General features: G+C 30.1%; 2 protein-coding genes across 2 annotated transcripts in view; one reads left to right on the top strand and one right to left on the bottom strand.

Moving 5' to 3' along the window:
• LOC109593860 (AN1-type zinc finger protein 6) overlaps positions 1–19664 on the bottom strand; it is a 39506-nt gene extending 19842 nt beyond the window's left edge. The window contains exons 1-2 of the mRNA XM_020008978.2: positions 19554–19664; positions 17948–17980 (exon numbers count right to left, since the gene is read on the bottom strand). The gene's annotated coding sequence lies outside the window, so the exon portion shown is untranslated. The remainder of the gene's footprint in view (positions 1–17947; positions 17981–19553) is intronic.
• A 150-nt stretch (positions 19665–19814) lies between these two features.
• On the top strand, positions 19815–22083 carry LOC109593870 (translation initiation factor eIF-2B subunit alpha). The gene is made up of 8 exons (XM_020009000.2): positions 19815–19992; positions 20040–20141; positions 20194–20330; positions 20384–20500; positions 20551–20663; positions 21471–21615; positions 21670–21795; positions 21854–22083. The coding sequence occupies exons 1-8, from the start codon at positions 19980–19982 to the stop codon at positions 22004–22006; spliced, it is 906 nt and encodes a 301-aa protein (XP_019864559.1). The 5' UTR covers positions 19815–19979; the 3' UTR covers positions 22007–22083.
• The last annotated feature ends 18 nt before the right edge of the window (positions 22084–22101 follow it).

The following is a 22101-nucleotide window of genomic DNA, read 5'->3' as shown; positions in this document are numbered from 1 at the left end:
TATTTTTCATATTATTTTCCAAGATTTGTTTATCATAAAAGCAAAAATTGGTGTTTGTGGTCTATTAAATTTTGAGGTTTTTTAATTTTCAATGTTGTTGAATATAACAAATTTATTGATGTTTTAAGATGCACAAAATTAACCGTAAATTACGAATAAAATTTGGGAGTACAATGGTTCATGTGTATGCGAAAAATTTCAGTATCAAAATTGGTGACTTTTCAGGCAACAATCTGTTAAAATAATTTGAAAAAAATATTTTAAACCAAACCAAAAATATGTCAAATTATTGCTATAAATATTTCAAATTAACACCTTTTTCCATACACTTCTCATAAATAAAATATAGCATGGGGTATTTCGAATACATTTGAAAACAATATATTTGTTATTAAAATCTAACAGAACAAATATAACAAAATATTTAAACTTATTTCAAGTAGAAGTTAATAGTAATTGTTTAGTTTATTTCTCAAAAAAATGCAAGATGGGTATATAGACCTTTCAACATTAGTATTAATATATTTTTTTAATTTATTGCTAAATAAATGGTTGTTGTTGACTTATCAGCGACCAGTTTTCTGATATTATGTAAATATTTACTTGTGTTGTCTAATATTTGTTGAAATATATAATTTTTTGGTAAATAAATCAATTTTTGCCTGTGAAGTAGCATTGAATAGAGAATGGAAGTACCCTTCAAATGAGATGTCACAAAACAGCCCAATCCATAAAAAAGTGATAGTGACCATATAATACTAAGTTATTTGGCACTTGTCAATTATATGGCAAAATTTAGTTACGTGTTTGTATTCGAAGTCGATATCTTATTCAATTAAAAAGTTATTAGATAGGGGGAAGTTTTAAGACTAACTCTATATTATTAATTTAACTAGGGAAACCCCGACAAATATCAGTACATTTGCGTTCATTATATTTTTGGATAGATTGATCACTAGTATTTAACAAAAACAAGGTATCAGTAAAGTAATTTAAATATTTTATGGCTATAAACTAAAAAATCTTATGATGCAAGTCGAAATTGTTTATAAATTACTCGAACTTTAAGCAAAAAATTCCGACGTCTAAGCGATGACCTTATTTATCAGTACGTACGTTTATTATAAATAAACGAGTATTATTCATTACTTTAATTTATACACTTTTCCATTTATCGTTTTAAATTTCATTATTAATGAAAATTTATTTTATTTATTGTGAAAGCTATTGAATATAAATAAAACTTTTAACACGTGTAATATATTGGTACGGCTTTAAAACAAAAACGTGTGTGTATATTTGTATATGAAATGAACTAGCAACGTAATTAATGAAATATGTACATTGTTAATTACCGACCATAATAAATTAAAACTTAACCGGAATTAAATTAAGTATATTTATTTTATGAACAATATTAAATAAAAAAAATTAAGAAAATGAAATAAATAATATTATTTCCGATTAACGTACTCAAATCCAAGGATTGCAAGATATCCTAAGTAGAAAATAATTATATTGAAATCATAAATCTGATGCGAATTTAAGTATCAGGACCTCGTATACCTGACATATTTATTATTTGCAAATTCATTCTTAAAACAAAATTGAGTACGTTTAAATTACAATGGTTTATTTGTATTAAATATAATTAGATAATTATGAATTTTTTAAGGTTCATTTGAAAATTTCTTTATGCCGGCAGTATTTGAATTTGTTCTCTCATCTTAAAAATGGTTTTTCATTATAAGCATATTTATTATTTAATATAAATCCTGATTTACCATATATTGTTTTATAAAAGTCAAAAAGAGTAATAAGTAATATACATACTACATTGTTCATCATTGTGATATTGTTTACTGTATTTTTTGTCAGTTTTCTAAAGCATGATTCACCTAATTGATTCATTAGATGTTTATAGAGAACTAATAGAAACATAATTCTGAAATTTTGGTCGCCGCTATAACACTCTATTGTTCAAAAATATTTTCAATATATCAATTGATATTAAAATTAAGCGTTGAATGCTGCCTTTACTTTACTTTGTCATTAAGTGGCAAGTTTTGTAAATGTATATAACAAAAATGAACTTTTCAACATTACCATTGTTGATAACACAAACGTTTCTGTTGTTTACTTCATGTGACTAAATGTTCTGAAAATATTAAATAACTTAGAAACAAATTACCACAATTGCAGGCAAAAATGTCTTAGTATTTATAGGGTTCTATTTGAAAAAACAAAGTTAGTCTCACTTCCGGTTGATCCGGAAGTGGCAGTGCTTTGAATATATTTTGGAAACTTGATTAGATAACGCTATACTTGCAGCCAAAATTGTTTAATATTTCATTTAGTGTCTTCATAATCTTTTAATAAATTAGAATTTAGTTGAACATCCTGTATAAATATTAATTGATTTATTAATGAAATATTTATTTAACCAGTTTTTAAGTGATTAAAACAATATGAAAAAATATTTAATTTAAAGTCGACGTAATTCCATATAGAATTTCAGTTACTTGGTAACAAAGTTATCAATCAATACAATTTAACTGCATAAACGCGACTAGCGTGGGAATAACATGATTTTATCTGTATGATTAAGAATCAATCAACTAATTTTAATATTTTATTATTAATGATTTTCATCAAAACAATTATTTACCTAAAATATCTGCATAATATCATTCATGAAAATCACTGACAAAAAGTGAGGGAAGCATTTTGGCAAATTGCATAATAATTTGATTTGCCGTTTAATTACACTAAATAAAATTTTGTTGAAACAAGCGCAAAATGCTTTTAGCGCAGTTCCACACAAAATATTATTATCGTAATCCGGGACCTCTCTCAGACATTACATAGAATACAAAACAAAAACAGCTCGAATATATTCTCACACACAGACACAGACGTCGCCAATAAACAGCGTTGGAACACATAAACTGGGCACGATAATCGAATCACGAGGCATGCCACGACCGTGGCGTGTGACGCACGGTCCAAATTTAACCCGTTGCTCGTGTGTCGTATGCGACGCCTATGAATATTTCGAACGTCGCCGTTCAAACAGTACGGATTTTTAATTTGTTCTCCTTTGTTGTTGTTGTCGTCGTCGTGACCGTATGTGCGTTGTTGGGTCGAAAAGTGTTCGAACCGAAAGGTTGTTGATCGAATTGTGACGGGATGGGACAACGGTCGACAATACATTTCGGGTTGATGTCAGTGACACGTCGCTTTTTGCTATGTCCGAGGAGAAGAGCGAAACAATGCACGACGTTATTCTCGTCGGCCGAGCACTTTTATATCGCCCCTTCCTGACGGTGTATCACATTTGCGTCTTTACTTTTGCTCGGCTGATAATGTTATCTTTGTTGGGGATTTGTGTTGCAAATGTCAGAAGTCATTCACATTCATAATTTCTTTGTTAAGATAGCAGGAATTTGCATTTTGCTCGTTTAACAGGATAAAAAGTGACCGTTTTATACGCTTCTTAATAATCCGATTTGGAGGTTCAAAAGGAAAACAGACAAAATTAAATTCCCTGCTGTTCTGTTCAATTTCAAATTGACTATCACCTATTACTTTTTTTTTGTTATTTCATATTCAGTTTTTATTAAATAATTTATTTTACAAATAATAATTCGAATTTTCTCAGTTTTTCTTAAATACCTTTTATTTAAAATCATAAAACACTCTTTGTCTGCAAGAACGAAAATTGTATGTTTTTTGTTTAACAATTATTAAAAAATTAAAATTAGATAGTATGAACAACAATAAGATGCACATAAATCTTTAAAATTATTTTAATTATTTTAAATGGGACACCCCGTACCAATTGATATTTTCACATATAATAAATCGATATTTTCTATAGTTTTATTTCAAATCCCTCTAATTTTATTAAATACCAAAAAAATAAAGACTAACTAAAATATACAAAATGAATCAACCTTTGTCTGCAAAATTTTGTCAGTTAGACAAAAATTCTATATTTTTAATTATTTAAAATTTTTCAAAATTAACCTCAAAAATTGTTATATTTGAATTGTTTAAATTAGATAGATAGGTATGGTCAAATGGCTTATAATTCTTTAAAATTATTTTAATAATTGTATTTACATTTTCGTATATTTTCAATCGATTTTTTCTCTAGTTTATTTCAAATTCTTCAAATCTTATTAAGAACTAAAAAATAAAAACTAAAATCCTTCAAATCTTATTAGGAACTAAAAAATAAAAACTAATTAAAATATACGAATTAAATTACTCTGTCTGAAAAAAATTGAGACAAAAAAAGTTGTATATTTTTAAAACTAAATTTCTCAAAACTTGTTAATTTTAATCTGTTTAAATCAGACAGTGTAACTACATAGTTAGATAACAAGTAGCTTATTTTTATTGATTTATAAATTGATCCCGTATATTTTTCATTCATATATACAATAAATCGATTTTTTATAGACTTTTAAAATGTATTTCATTTTTTAATGATTTTAAAGTTTTCAATTATTTTCGAAATTATCATTCAAAATTCTTATTTTTTATTCAGATGAGAAGCAATTTTTACGTTATTTAATTATTGTTCTGTACTAAAAACCTATAAATAACCTATAACTACTTTATTATTAGATTTACTGATGTAGACTTGGAATTTTTGGAAGTTTTAAAAGCTGGCTAAAAAATTCTATTAAAAATTCTCAGTGACTTAATTGACAGAAACTATGATAAAATTGAAACTTAAATTACTTTGTAAATTAAATTTAATACGACCTCTTTTTTGTTTTTGCATAATCAAATAAGTAACAAAGATACTTTTAGTTTGAAGAAGGGTTGTAAAAAACCCATATTGAATATGGTATAATAATTAGTCTATTAAATAAGTTTAATTCTTAAAACATCGGCATAATTCAGAATTTGACATGTTCTTCAAATTTTGAGTAGAAATCTATTTTTAACGAATTTGTTATATTTGTTTTTTTTTTAATAGAATTGAATAAGCCAAGCCTCCTTAATATTTTATGTATACATAATTAAAAAACTTTTTAATAAATATATCCAAAAGGTTAATGTTCATCACAGCGACTTCCTCATAAAGGAATACAAAAACGATAACAAAAACTGTTTCAACCACATTCCAACTACATACTCCTAATAGACACGAACCGTGAAGGTTAAGGAGCTCCTTTTTACCTGTGCACTCATTCACCACCACGGGGCTAGAGTGGCTAGCGTAAATGATATTACGTTCTCGAAAAATGCCACATCCGTAGGAACAACCTACAAGGAGAAAACCCAATTCAAATGGCATTTCCTAGATTAAATGCGCACTTACATACGGTTCAAAAACAAATTAGCACGCTTTGTGTACCGTACGTATGCGCGAATCGTTCCGATCGTCCAAGGTTCCGTGTGACGTGGGCGATTTTCACGCAGCCTTTGTTGCAATCTTTGTTAATCGTCGAGCGTTATTAGTTTAGGTAAACAAAGAACGCCGCGAATGCGGTATTTTCATGTACTGTGATATTCACGGTAACCGGCGTTCAACGCTAATATACCTGGAGGTCTGACATGCAGTAAAAAGCTTTTACAACCAGTACAGTAACGCAACAATAATCATTTTATGTTTCGAAGCAATAGCGCAATAAACATGTGCAGGTTTACTATTTTAACCTGGGTTTTACAACAGGTACATTCGCAATGGATGTTTATGTCGCATTCATATATAAGAGGTCGTAAATATCGTCTTTATTGGATGGATAATTGGAAGATTATGGGCAATTTATCAAAAGAGGTTGACGGGATTATCAAAATGTACCGTTTCTTTGCCAGTCATGAATAATCTCATCCAGATACTCGTTCAAACATTTATGTCGTACTTCTACTTCTTCGAATAATTAGATATTTGCCATTGCTTTTGTTCACAAAACACAAAGGAGTTTTCAGCCTTTTCTGTTTCAGGATTATTACAGACAGTATTTGTGTGGTCTCTAAAAATAACTGCACTCTATTAATTAAAATGCATTGTTGGCTTGTATAATTGCTGCCAAATGCAGCGATATTCCCACTGACTGACATCTATTATTACTGTCGAGTTTTTAGCCAAGACAATTTTATCCACGGCTGTTACAAAACAGCATTCAATTCGGAACGTCCGTCACAGGTATATTGAAACGATTGCATATCAGCACCACACAATTTTACCGACGTTGGCCACGAGAACGGGCGTCATTTGAATGAATCCGAGGAGAAACGCAAAACAAACGTGCCGGAGACAACGTCGACCTCGGTGCGACCTTCTGGCCGTACGTTAATCAGCTGATTGCGTCGCATTTCGATGAGCTTTAGATCTAACTAATTGTGAGAAATCGTCGTATCTGAAGACACAGATGTGAACTGGTTCTACGTGTTTGCGACAGACACTATTTGTAAATAATGTTGTTCTTTTGTTGATGTTTTGATGTGTATGTTCTTCATGACATATAAACATATTTAAAAAAATATTTACAGTTCAAAGGTCAAATTCGTACATTGTTAATCTACACTTTTAATGACCCTGATAATGCTGATAACTGGTGTTGATTATTGTAGAAGTAAAGCAAAAGGTAAACTGGACGAGTATTCTTTTTTATAGGTGCATAAGCCTTAAATATATATTTTTGAATTAAAAAATAATCCTTATTCTTATTCTATTCTTTACATTTTTAACATATCTTCACCGAACTCCGCTAATCTTGTGAACTGTGATAGTGGAATGCGACCCGTCAGCCTTCGATTAGGCCTCAGCTGTAACAGAACATGATAAAACAAACACCATTGGTTATCCTGTTTACCAAAACCTATCGGACTGAAACCAACACAGACTTTGTTTCTGTTTCCAAATATACAAATTATTTTAGAAGAAATACAGTTTATTTGAGAAACTGTTGCCAGTTTTACAATTTACAAGACAAAAAGGATTAAATTGGAGTCCAAGGTGCATTAGCCCAGCAATGACTTCACGATTTTGAAGGTGTTTCGGAGACGATTAACATTTATGTTGGGATAGAAGCCAAAAACGTATCCATAAAATACGCCTCAAGGACAGATTGAATAAAATAAAAATTTAAGTGTTTACAAGCAAAAAAAAGAAGAGGCGTGACATTTTTCAGCTAATTATTTATTCTAGCAAAAACCTTTAAATTAACATTTATAGTAAGCGTAAACTTTTAAAATTCAAAATAAAACGGAGTGCACTTGAAAAAACTTATTTACATAAATGCCCAGTTCACAGTTCGCTCGTGCCCGTCCACGAACCGCAATCGTTAATTAGAGAGGCATTTTATTATTTCCATTAAGAGCTTTGGTCCGCATGGAAACTCACGGCCAAGGAGTGAGGCGAGCGGCTAGATCCGAGATTTATTATTATCCTGTACAGAACCTCTCTAGACAGTCTTTGACCTTTGCCAAGTTTTCCTTAGTCATCATCCATTGCCCGTGCACACAAATAAATCCTTTTTGCGCGCTATATTTAACGGGTCTCCAGTTTCGCACAAAGGCCAGGGAATTAAATGCGATTCGTAGAAATATAAATACAAACATAGATGTGAAGGAACATGGGGAAATTCAATGACCGCCACGTCAAGTTGCGACGATTTTTTGTTATCATACATTAATTAATTGTAATTTACCATTTATCTTGCAATTATGGAATGACACGATTGGGAAATGCCGCTACCGGTTTGCTCTAGTATATTGATTGATTTTCTTTATCAATTTTCGATGTTTATAGTTCCACGTGACCCAGATTAAAGCAAAATTAAATAAAAATTTATGAGTTTCAAGAACTTCGACGATTAAGTATCTAGACAATTGTGAGAATCTATTACACATACACTGTTAGTACGTCAAAAATAATGACGTAGTTCAATAATTATCGTTAATATAATTGTTCAAAGTTGTCCTAAATTGTTTGTTTTGGGTACTTTTAGACCGCAGATAAGATATTCCTGTCTCAATTTTTTAATTTGCCATAAATTTAAAAACGTTATTTACAAAATACTACTAAACTTGATTATGAAGAAGCAAATCAACATTGGAAACATTTATTAATAAATTTATATAAATACTTTTAACGGTATTTCAATTTTTTGTTTAAAAAGAATAATGATAATCCTCTTTTTCTTTCTTTCTTCTTGTTTAAGGAAATTTAATTGTTCGTTTATTAAAATATACCATTTTAGTTTCTTTTAAGATTATCGTCTACTTACAAATACAATGGTAGGCCATAGATAACATTTAAAATTTAACATTTTGTAAGATATTTCATAAAAAATTCAACATTTGTGAATTAAGTATATAAAACATATTTCAATATTCTATACGTTTTTTTTGTCACACATTTGTCAAACGTCGGAGAACACACATATTAGTCTGATTTGGTTGGTTAAATGACCAAATATATACTATACTTTTCCTATTCCTACTCCTTTGATGGACAGGTAAATTGGAAGAATTAGTAATTTCTTGTTTACTAGCCAAAAAAACATATAATTAATTCAGTCATACGGTATTAGTATGTCTAGTAGAGCAATCAGACGTTGTCTGCATAAACAAAAATAGCTAATATTTATTTAAGTAAAGAAAACAATAAAATAGAACAAGAATTTTGATGAGAATTCCTTGAAGTGATGAGTCCAAGTTCAATAGAGTGGGACTAGAACTTTGAAACATGGTTAAGGAAACGTTACGGTTTGGGATTACTTTTCTTGGCAAGATATAGCATCATTACAGAAAATTATTAGTGACATGGACTATTTCATATATGTAGATAACATGAGATGTAACAGAGCCATGACAATGATCCGAAGCCTCGAAAGTCATGTAAAAAAAATGTTATTAACAAAATTGGCCATAATAAAAACGTGGAATATATATTTTTAAATTACTCCTAGGAGGACTAATACCTTCTTAAAAGTTTAAGGTGCGTTTTGGCTTAGTTTCTTTGATATATCTTCTATATTTTTTACCTATTTTACTACAACTGTTAAAAACACTGAATTAACTACTAAAAAAATTGATAAATTAATGTTAATTTCTTTTTTAAATTCTTTCAAAAATTTTTTGCGACATATTCTGTTACTTTTCTGTGAGAAATCCCATTTTTTTAATGGATGATTAATATGTACTTATCACTGGCCGACAACAATTTCTCATCGTCCTAAATTCCTTATCGAAAACAGCAAATTTACAAACCGAAAAACATCCAAGTATTAGGAAAGAAGGCGGACACTCGATAGGTAAGAATGGTAGGCAATTGGTTCGTCGAAGAGGCGGCATTGACGTCGGCAATGCCGTTCGTGGCTCTCGAAGACAGGTGATCCCACTAGAGCCCGAAGCGAACCAGTTTGATCGATTTTTACCTAGACCCATAGTGGAACTTAGAACCGAGGCCGGATCTATCTGGCGAATAATTGGGCCGAACAAGGTCGCGTGTGGTCGCACACTTGCACCGGCGCAACGCGTTGATTTCAAAACGATAAATTTTATGGGATATAATAATCAAATTGATCCCGAATATGGTGATTGCGGACGATCAATCATCATATGAACCGAATTGTGCGTTATCCAGTTATTCAACCTTTCCATAAACATGAACGATCACATATCTCATATACTTTCTATTATAGAAGTTCTGTGGAAAGAACAAAGGAAAACAAATCTAAGGGGATCACTCCATCTGACCGTAATGGACAGTGACGCAGTCGGAGATGCCATCGGACATGATACATGAATAAATTGATACCAAATGACACTCCATTTTCGAGCACGTTTGCCCAACTATCTACGCAGCACATTGCGACCGCACAATATCTCACATCTGGCCACATAAAATATGGTAAACGGTTGTATGGAGTCGTAGAGTTTTGCCCTCTCTAAAAATATATACACTGAGCGTTCCGTTCTGCTTGTTAAAAGTAGAAGCCCAGCTCTGCAACAAATATTTTTAACTCTTTCGAAGCTTTACATTTTCGGTTATGGGGATAAAATGTTTCTGGTTGATTAATAGTTATTGTCATCATATATTATTTTTTCAGGTATTCTATTAAAATCATTGACTGTTCAGATAAAATGTTCTTCTTGTGGTTTTAATATTTATACTACTATCCTTCCCATCCACCTACTTAGTGTTTATTTGAATAAATGTACAATTGTGAAAATAAGCATTGGATAAATACTGCAAAGAACATTCGATACGTTCGACCTACATTAGGCTGATTTCCAGATGTTTCCTTTGTCAAATCAAACAGCTACATCATTTTTTTACCAGAAATATTACATGTAATAATACATTAAACTTCAATTCAAATTATAGACAGCTGGAGTTAAAATTCTTGAAGTTTTAATATGGATATTATTATTCCTCAACTCCGCCTCTTTATTACTTATCTTCCTTAATGTGCAATTTTAAAACGAAACTTTGAAGATTAAAAAAAATAATTTTTTTAAACACGCGTTCGATTTCTGACGTTCCACCTAATTGCCCATTTTCATTCATCGACAGCTTCCTGATTTGAATATCAATGGAACCAACAGGCAGCAAAATCTTTTCCGATCACTTTTTACATTCACTCTCGTCGCACCCTCTCCCCATAAACAATAACCGTTTCGCCACCGTCGAACCGACCCACCGCCGGAATGAGTGCCATAGTGACACGAAACATGGGGGTACCCCCTTGCAGTTGTCGGCCGAGCCCCGGTGTAATTTGCCCTCACGGAAAGCCGTCGACTGTCAGGCGGGCCGCGGCTGTCAAGGGGGTCACTGACCGTCGAGGCGGTTCACGTGGGGCCTTCTGGGTGCAATCAGCCGCCCGCCCCGGCCTTCTCCGTCCGTGCGAAGGAGCGGAGAGCACACGATGGGCGGAGCGCCGCGGCGCTGCTGCCTCTCTTCTCTTCGTTCGACGACGATCGCCGTCGTTCTGAAAGCGTTCACCACCAATTTTTGATTGGCACCACTTGATGAGCTTTAGGTATTGAGGCGCAGACTTTTTCATTATTTTCTTACATTTTAGAGAAGAGTGGAGCTCCAAGCGCATTGCTAATGGAAGGGATTTGTTTTTTGTTCGACAACTTTTAAGCAGTTGGAGAAAAATAATAGGTTTAAAAATATGGGATTTCGGCCATAATCTAGAAACTACCTTCATGTACAGCATTGTTAAAAATTTTGACCTTACATCCATGTAATTAAATCTCAAACTTGTGTTTAATTCTGGCCTCCAAACTTCTAATCCCTTTTAGCAACACAGTTATAGGTAGTACATCCCACTTAAAACCTACAATTAAATAAATAACCTTTCAAAATGAATCACGTTTAATGCTCATTTAAATTAAATATCCAGTTTAATTTGGCACGACACTGACTTTAAAATTAAAGGAAAAAGCTAAAATCTTTCGGGCTTTATTTCATATTTATTAGCAATTAGTTTCTCGTATACCATATTTCATTTATATTGTAAAGCAAAAATTACATAAGCTTAAAGCTGTCCCTCAGCTTTAAACTTGGCCTACTTTATATCCTCTATCTTCAATTATTCAGCTGATAACGACAACACTAATGGATAAACTAAAACAGGCTAAAATAGAGAGCTAAATATACAAGAAATGATATTTGGGTCACACGTGTACCACAATATAGCGACGCTATACCAGAAGCGAGTTAAAACTTATTGCATAAGCTGTAGAGTTACAAATATATTATATTTTTATCCGCAAAGAGTAATAAATCAATAAATTATTGGAACAATAATTAAATAAAATAAAAAAAAATAAATTAAATTTCTTTCTATAAACATAATGTAATAAAACATTCAATATGTCTCCATGTTTCTCACATATAATCAAGATACCACTCCTAAAAATTCGTAAAAATATGGATTTCGTATCTTGTGTTTATAATTAATTAATTTGTTATCTTATCTGTATATTGTTCATACACAAAGGTACAAACATCTACCGCTAAAAAATATTAAAAATCAGTGATTTCGATAGATATAAGTGTAATAACTACGGGGTGGAGTACTATTCTAATAAAGTAACTATTTTTTCATCACATCAAGATTGACTGCTTATTTATAGAGATGACCAAAATTCAATATTCTAATGGACTGTATAACGGTTTACCTTTTGAAATTGTACCGGTGAAAGCTTTTGACGTCTTTAGCCAAACTATTTGTATTTCACTACAAAATAGTATGCATATTTTATATATGTTTACATATACGTATAAAATAACAACTAATCAAAATGGTACTACATATTCATGAAAACTATTATAATTATAATTCCACTATTATTATTATTATAAATTATTTTCCATTACAATAAAATTTGTCAAAGAAATATTATAAATTTGAAAAATTATTATTTATTTTATATATTATTTCTAATATTGTCAAACATGATGCAAGTTACTTCTCTCATTAATATTGAATTTTTAGAAAATTAAATTGTTTTCCTTATTTATAAAATTCAGCAACTTTTTTATTACTAAATGAAACTGTCACAAAAAAGTCAAAAATTAATATTTTTTTTTTTTCAAAATTGTTTTGTACTTTGTAAAAATACTTTAGTTAACACCCATGGAAACTTAACTTAGTAAATAACGGGCACCCCATTGTTTTGAAATCTAAAATAATTTAAAAACAATTAAATTTTATTTCTCAACAAATTGTACTTAATAATATTCTTCGTAGTTCATTCACCTTATTTTTTCAACAAAGTATTCCTAGATAGTGTTAAAGTTTTCTGTCAAATCCAAAATATTTTGTAACATAATTAACTGCCATTATGTAATATTAAATATTCTTCAACAGTAACAAAGTAAAATTTAATAAAAATTAGCAACAAAGAGCAATTGCCAAGGAACGGCACGTATCAAGTATGACCATTAACAGTAAAACTTCTCTCATTTAACATTTAGCGTCCCCGATTTTAAAGCCGCACCATCCATACAGCAAGGGGTAACGTTTCCTCGGGCATGCTGAACGATGTCCTTTGAGATACGGCAACACCGCCACCAAATAATGGGGGGACAGAGGGATGAACAACCACCACGCATCGTGTTTAGTACACAAATAATTACTGAGGCATTTAGGGGTCGTCACGAGGGGAACGACGGTATAATTCCACCTGTTCTTCGTGTCTCGGAATTTACGGGTTCGAGATTTTCAAGTGATTTGATGGTGGCTGTTCAAGTGCGTTTTCGTATCGTTACGATTAAGGTTTCATCTTAAATTGTTGCAAGATGCCGTGTTGAAATGTGAAACAATTAGTTTGCACTTATAAATCTGCATAAATCATATTTCGTTACGAAATACGAAGGTTCACAAATGGGTCAAACGGTTTCAGTACACAACAACCTCGACTGCAAACTGCTAATTAAAATTCAGAATGCAAATTAATTTGTTTTAGTGCGTTTTATTAGTAAAAAAAACTTAATAATAATGTAAATAATAACAATAATAATATATAGGGTGACTTAGTTAACAGACACATTAGAAAATGTATGAAAAATGTATATGAATCGGTTTTTAAACATTTAATTTTTTCAAAATATTTTCAAGACAATAGTTGAAAAGTTTATTCTTGGAATAGACAGGAAGTGTTTTGGGAATAATTTAGAAAAAACAGATGACAATCAAAATTTTAGGTTGATATCTGTTTTCGTATTCTAATATAACTAATAATTAATAATAATGATAATAATAATAATAAATCACTTAGTTGAATCATCCTATATAACTAAAATATAATATATACATAACTAAACATAATTAAAGAGTATATTTAAATTAGGAAGATTATATTTCAAAATAATTAATAAAGTTTAAATGACGTCACGTATAAATATATATTAGATTTGAATTAAAAATTTAAATTTTATACAGAAATGTACAATTAACATGGTTAAATGTCAATTTACCATTGAATTATCCACTCTACAAATTCGGATGGTGGTGCTAATTAAAAAAATAATTACTAATGCGTAAATTTTTATCAAAATATGTAATAAACCTTGAGTTAACAATGTGGATTACACTTTAGTCAATTAGCAAAAATACACATTTAATTAACCTGGAAAAGCGCTATAACCTATTGTTTATAGTAACTAGGTTTGCAGTACAGTAAAACAAGGTCTCTTCAAGACAATATTATTAAGAAGCAAAAATGTATGTATGAGGACAATTTTAAAAAACACTGCTGATTATTTTATCTTATTGTTGGTGATTATCATTATTAAATAGAAATCATCACATGTACTTAAGTTTAATTGTAACAAAAAGAAATTTATTTAATTACCTGTTCACCGAAGGATTGTTAACAAGTTTTATATTCAAGTTTCACTTAAAAATATACAATAAGATAATCTTATAACTTTTTATTGTATTTGTGTAATAGTAGATAAAAATATTAATGTTGTACCTTCCAAAAGAAGCTAATTACTGTGATAATCAATATTACATTGTCCCCAAAATCTGGTATACAAATTCTGTCATCTCTACCTCGGCAACCCCCGACCTAACCCACGGTTGACCGGGCGCCAATTCACTTTCCGAATCCGACTGCTTCTTCGCCAAAAGCCATCCCCGCAACCAACAGCCATCACCCCATCTACGAAACAATCCCCATTAGGGAAGGGGTTGAATCGTGTGACAAATTAACTCGTTTGGCAACGGCGCTTCGTACGAGCCTCGAAAATCAATACAATGTGCGGCGGCGCGGGGGTGGTAACGAGAGCGGGCGGACCATCCGATCCGGAGGCGGGCAGACGAAGCCGCGTGCTTTGAAAGACGGGCGGCGGCGAAACGAGAACCCCTGCGGCTCATTCGTTTAGCCGTGACAACGTTGCCGCCACACGAAATGCGATGAAGGGGGACAAAAACTTCGACGTTCATCTAGTGTTTAATTTAAAAGTGCGCATTTTTTTAAAAAGTATTTCGAAATTAGCATTTATTTTATCAATGTAATAATTTTAATTTTATTTAATCAAATTCAATTTGTTTGAAAGAGTAAATCTTTATCATGCACTATTATCTACAGAAATCAAAATTTTAGTTTGGTAAAAGTTTTCATAGACCGATTAATTTTTCCCTGTTCCATTAAAATACAATCAAGCATTATTTAAGAATATACCTTATTACAATAAATTTATTGAAATTATTACTATTATTCGATTGCACGAAATTGTATTATTTATATTCTTTTTAATTTTATTTAATTAAATTAATAATTTAATATAAAGGAGTCTTTATTTTTGACATAATATAATTGCATTATTGTAATATTAATAAATGATTATTTATTAAAAAAAAATATGAATATTGTGGTTAATGAAATCTAGTAACTATTTGCAAATAAATATTTATTTCTTTTAATTTAGTAAAATTAAATTTATTTTCATGAAAACAGACAGCAAACAACTCAAATTAGAGAAACCTGTGCATATTAATTATTATATTATTATTTAAATGTCCATGAAATAATTAATTCTGTATTAAATAATAGTATTATTATTAATATTTTAAGAAAAATAACTGAATATTCCTATATATTTAAACATATCTTTTGTAAAAACTATAAATTCATCAATCAATAGTTTAGTTTTGTAATTTAAAAGGGTTTCTTCACTTATATTACTTAGATTTATAGATAGATCTAAATCCAAATCTGTATCACCTTGATAATAAGGACGAAGACGAATTGTGATTTACAGCAACATATTTCAAATTCGTTGAAGCGAGATACATGCATATTTAAAACAGATAAACCGATTATATGTGTAATGGTTTAGATAATGAATAAAAATAAAGATTCGTTCAGTAAATTATACGTACACAAATTTCAACAATATCAATGATAAATACTGTTACGGCGCATTTTTACTTGTAATAAATAAATATAGGAATGAGACATGTATTTAATTAAATAATTAAACTAAAATAAAATTAAAATTAACGGTTTCCGTTACATCGCAAACCTGATAATTGAACGTACAGTTTACGTCGGAGCGAGAAAAAAATAAATCAGCTCAGAGACCGACTTTCAACTTTTAACCCTGCACTTGGCAAGTTTACAAAAATAATTGGGCCTGCGAGCGGCGGCGGTGGCAGCGGCATAAAAACGTTATGTTTATATGTGCGAAACGCCAGCCAGCCGCGATGCACGACACTGAAGGGTAGGTGAGGGGTGGCGGCGACGGTGGCTTCGACGGCCCACATCGCACAACCCGACAGACCGCATTAAATTATGCACCCGCACACGAACGGCGCGGCGAAGCGGCCTAGACCCGTCGATCGATCGGACGCTCGCCGCCCCACCCGCCGTCCCATTGTTTGGTCACATCGGCTTTAAAACGGGGGCGCCGCCACATCGAGGAGGAGAGAGTGAAATTGCGAGACACGTGTGCCAAGAGATGCGGCCCATTCAATCGATCGGCATCGCCGCCCCCATCGCGTTTCGCCCCCGGTCGCACGACGTTGCCGCAGTCCGTGCCGTTCTGATGGGGAGCTTTTTTGGTATTCCACAAAAACTGATGTTCACAATCAGTCAAAACAACGTGGAAGAGACGGGGGCGAAAGCGTGTAATTAGGGAAGGAATGTCGCAGACGAAAAACTGACACAATCTTTCCCGACGATGTTTTTACCAATATATTTTGTTCGTTGCAAAAAGGATCATGACTCTTTATGTATTGCAAAAAGTTGAGATTTGAAGTTCTATGAGAAAATTATTATTAAATATAATTTGATATAATAAGATATTTCAATTGAAATTTTACTTAATGCTGTAGTATAGTTACAATCAAAAAATTATATTAAAAACATATTATATATATTTTTTAATACTCTAGAAAAATATGCAAAAAATTAATAATTAATTTAGTATGTTCATAGTTAAATGTCTTTTTTTTAATCTCCAATTAAAAAACTTTTAAGATTTTTAAAAAACTAATTTGTTTAATATTTAGTAATAAAACTCTTTTTCTTCAGTGATACCCTTTAACATTTAAGTGAAAATTGTTTCATAGAAACAGATAAACTTGGTCTTAATTAATGAATTATGAGACTTTGATGATTCTTCATTATTTAACTTGATTGATGTTGATTAAAATTAATATTAAGTTAGTTTTCAATCAACAAATTAATGTTAGTCAACAAAGAAAAAACAATGTAAACTACATGTCACGTTGTATTTTATTCAAAAATTAAGATTAGATATAAATTATCAGGAATTCTGCGTATTAATTTATTGTTACCAGCATATATTTTTCTAATAAATAATACTTCAGAATAGTACTTTGTACTTTACAATTAATGCAATTTTTATAAATCGTACTATGTTACTAATTGATAAATTATTTTATGACAAGCAGTAAGTGAATTTTATCCTTAAAATCATTTTACTAATCAATATTTCGATAAATACATTAATTATAATTAATTTATAATGTTCTTTTCGAATATAAATGTGAAACGTACAATATTTAGTAACATTTTTATTAATTTCTTATCAATTATTATACGATATGCACTGATGACTTTCATTTTTGCCTTAATGTTATCCTTTCCACAGTGGAATTCAATCAATATATTCTGGTAAGTTTATTTATTATGAAATTTCTCCAATGTAACATGTAAACACATCATTTTTGCATAAATTATAAATACTACAGACACGTGCGCCAGGCTTTCGAAACGTATTTGTGCCTTGAACATAAAAATAAGGAACTAGATGCAAAGCAAGGTGGGCACCAACTCAAAACACGTGCGTTGAAACCACTGTTCATCATTGAAGAAATAAACCATGTACTACGTCTATTAGTTAAGTTTTATTATTGAAAGTCACGTGAAAAAAAGCATCACTACGTTTAATCTAAATACAATGAAAATATGGTTTTACTAGACTTACCATAATAAATGATGCTATAACATTTTACTGTTCCTGAAAAATATTGACAGTTTTTATAAAATCTGCTTGACTAACATTCATTAATATGGCTTTTAATTAAAAGACATTCGAATCAACAACAACAAATTTATAAATAATATAAATGAACAGCAATTAATGCAAGTGCAATACTAAACATTTTTATGTAATTGCGAAATCAATTAAGTCGTAAAATGTTACAAAAATAGTACATAGTAACATTACTACATTATTTATTGACATGCTATTTATGAATTTGTTAAAATATTTATTTTACATTCAAATTTCATTCAAAAGTTTTACAATATCTAATCAACAATGTTATTCAATAAAATCAATATTTACAATGTAGTTTATTAAAATCAAATCCATATTTATTGTAACTTAAGAAACATGAAATTTTTATCGTTTTTTGTTTAAAATAAATAACCCATTTCATTTGTAATTTACTTAAATTACGAAGAACAATAAAAAACATATTTTTAAACTCATGGACAACGTGACCTTCGTATTTATTTATTCATTAACACGTTTGAGGCTGAAAGCGTAAAATATTAACAACTTTACGTCAATTTTTTGTATTAAAATTTGTAAATTGCAATCCAATTGGATGTTTTTTTAATTAAACATGCACTGGGCAATATAACATATTCATGTGTGCCGAAAAAGTAATTTGAAATGTTCGTTATTAATACGCGTTTACTTCATAAAACGGGTAAATTTATACGTTTAATTTATGGATAAATTAGAACTGATTGCGGGCTGAAAATTGTGAAGGTTACAGTAATAAAAACAAGATGATTTAATAATGTTTTGTTTATTGCTAATGATTTTACAGTACATTTAACAGGTAATTATAATTTCTCCACGTATAAAATTCATTTATTTCTTAAGTCATTATGCGCACACCGCATTCATTCTTACATATGAATAAGTTAAGTCTTACATATTTACATTTAAAATTTATACACTTTGCAAATGGCATCTAATTATTTATTGGAATTGCAGTACCTAGAAGTTGGCGGAAAATATTACAAAGAATTAAATTTAAAAATAGCTTTTACCCTAGTTTGTATAGTTTTCTAGAAAAACTAACAGTCTACTTTTTAATCACGCCTTTAACTTGTATTTTTAAAACAACCTACATCAAAATGTATTTTTAAAAATTCAGGAAGTGTAGTCGTTAATATATTGAATAATTCCTTGACTGTCTTGATAGTTTGCCAATTAAAAACAAACCCTTGTGTACAAATTAAACTGTGTGGTACTGAACAAAATCAACAACAAAAAACAAACTAATTAGAATAATTACAGGATGACAATATGAAACTGATTATTTTTGTAGGGACAAACTGACAGGTTATTGCTACTTAAAACATAAAAGGCAGTTAACAGATTAAATAAGCGGAGCGTTGTTTAAATATTTGGTATTCGAACTATAATAACAATGATAATCTGACAGCAGAGAAAATGGCGACATTCAAACTAGGAACACTGAACTACGTATTTATATTTAAAAGTCTACCAGGGCACCTTTAACTATGGAAAATGAATCGTTAATAGTTGAATATAGTCAGAAATTACTTACAATTTTATTAATTAGGCCAAATATATGAAAAAACTAGTAAATAACAAGAGATGCCACAACGACACACAAATTGACTTAATTATGGAACCCGAAACACGTGACTCAGAAAACTCGTTCTTATTGGCTGTCCACTTGCCAAATGATTTATTTTTTTCCATCCCACGCCCTCTATGTTATTTTCCCAGCACTTCGTAATGACGTCATATTTTTATGAGAGCTATTTGTTCAATTTAAGGTAAATGTTGGAATGACAACAGAAACGTTGTAAATTTTACTCATTATTTATTTTGAATTTTCGCATTTATTCAAAAAAATTCTTTAACGGTAGTTCCAATGTACCCGATGTGTCAAACATTGAGGTTAAATGATGCAAAGTGTGAAAATATAACATAAGTTTCAAATTTTTAATATTACTAGTTTCACAAAATGCAGAGGGAAGGTGGGTCTTTCAACAAATTATTTCAATACCTGTTAATTTTATTTTAGAAGTCAAAAACTATTTCACAAAAATTATTAAAGAGGAAGAGGATGTTTCTATTGGAGTTGCAGCTATAAGAACCTTGCTAGAAATAATAAATCAATCGAAATGTAAGCAGTGTGTTTTTTGAATGTCGCATATAAATAATATAGTTCTCTTTAGGTGGTACTGTAAAAGAATTAGATGTCATACTGAAAGATGGAATTAATGTAATGCAGAGCTTAAATTATCCTGTTGCTGGAATTACATCAGGATGTGAGCTGTTTTTGAGGTTTATTACTTTGGCTTCCTTGGATTCTGTACGTTTTAACTTTATTCTGACTGCAAAGGAACTCATTTTGTTTGTTTCTAGTCATTTACTGAAGCTAAAAAAGTTATGCTGGGAAGAGGGAAGAAATTTATTAATAAATTAGGTGAATCTAGAAATAAAATTGTGAAATTGGCATCTGAATTCATTTTGGATGGATCTGTAAGTAGTCTTTATTATTTTTTTATGTTTATTATATAATTTTGTTATAGTCAATTTTAACTCACTCAAGGTCCAGGGTTGTATTAAAAACATTAAAAGAAGCAGCCAAACAGAAAAGACAATTTCAAGTATTTGTCACTATTTCAGCTCCAGATGATTGTGGGTAAGAGATAAAATTATTTAAAAGGGTGTTATAGTCAGTTATTTAGTAAAAACATTTATATGGATTGTAAATACTTCCTTGATGCTAAAAATACTTTTAGCATCAGCATTAGCATTTTATTTTAGTTTTTAGACACAAAGAAAATACAATAAGAAAACATTCAACAACTCCTTTCACAGACAGACAAATTAGAAAAATTAGTCAGTGATGTCCTTTCTTGTATATTAATCAAATAAAAAATGAATTAATTAAGTAATAATAGTGTCTAGTAGAATAATCAAATGTCAATTGAATAGACAAAAATAGTAAGGTTATATTTCAGTAAAGAAATCATTTGTATCAAAAAAGAAGATTCAGACAAGACTGAAGTTTACACAAAAACATGTTAATTATCCTCCAGAATGTAGGCAATAAAGTACTTCCAATAAAGTTCAAATAAAAGTTTAGTCCTTAAATATATTACAAAAACTTTGAAACAGTGGAGAAACAATATAGTTTGATGTTCTTTTTCTTTGAATGTTGCTTTATTGTAACATCCTAAATCTAAAAGATTTAAATTACAATGATTTTTATATAAAAAGTGGTTTATATTATATATATTTATAATTATATATTTTTAATTTTTTAATATATATAGGGTGTTTCAAAAGTAACGTAAAATATATACTCCTGAGTTTATTTTAATTTGTTATATTTAAACAATTGAGAGTTATTTTGAAAATAATTGACAAAATTTCATTTTTTATTTAAATATTAATATTATATCTAATAACTTTATTATTATTTCTAAATGTCTGTTTTTCATAGAAAACGAATGTGTAAAGACCTTGAAGCTGAAGGAATACCATGTACTTTAATACTGGACTCCGCGATTGGATACATTATGGAGCAAGTGGACTTCATCATGGTTGGTGCTGAAAGTGTTGCAGAAAGTGGTGGAATAGTAAATAAAGTAAATAACAATTAATTAATTAATAGTACAATTATTTAGCAAGTTGGTTTTTAGGTTGGAAGTTACACTATGGCCGTTTGTGCAAAAGCAATGAAAAAACCGTTCTACGTGTTAACCGAAAGTTTTAAGTTTACTAGACTGTTTCCTTTGAATCAGTCAGATTTACCGGCCGAATATAAAGTGAGTTTGTTAAATTTAAGATGTTAATATGAATACTAATTGCTTATTTTATTTGTAGTACAATGCAGAAAGTATTAATAATAATGATTTGAAGAAAATCCATCCTCTTGTAGATTATACTCCTCCTGCATATATCACCCTGCTGTTTACTGATCTGGGAATTTTGACGCCTTCAGCTGTTAGTGACGAATTAATAAAACTTTATTTATAATATAATTTTTCTTTTAACTAACTTTATTAATTTGTTTATATTTTTTATTTAATAAAGTTTACTACAAGATTACATAATTTACTGTCATTTATTTT

The sequence above is a fragment of the Aethina tumida genome, chromosome 3 (genome assembly GCF_024364675.1).
Source record: "Aethina tumida isolate Nest 87 chromosome 3, icAetTumi1.1, whole genome shotgun sequence".
Classification (NCBI taxonomy): domain Eukaryota; kingdom Metazoa; phylum Arthropoda; class Insecta; order Coleoptera; family Nitidulidae; genus Aethina; species Aethina tumida.
The sequence above is the reverse complement of the archived record's forward strand: the minus strand, read 5'-3'. Positions and strand labels throughout refer to the sequence as shown.

Coding starts and splice junctions, on each gene's coding strand:
- LOC109593870 (XM_020009000.2), top strand. Junction 20,664..21,470: donor TCAGCTCCAGATGATTGTGG/GTAAGAGATAAA, acceptor TGTTTTTCATAG/AAAACGAATGTGTAAAGACC. Junction 21,616..21,669: donor GTGGTGGAATAGTAAATAAA/GTAAATAACAAT, acceptor GTTGGTTTTTAG/GTTGGAAGTTACACTATGGC.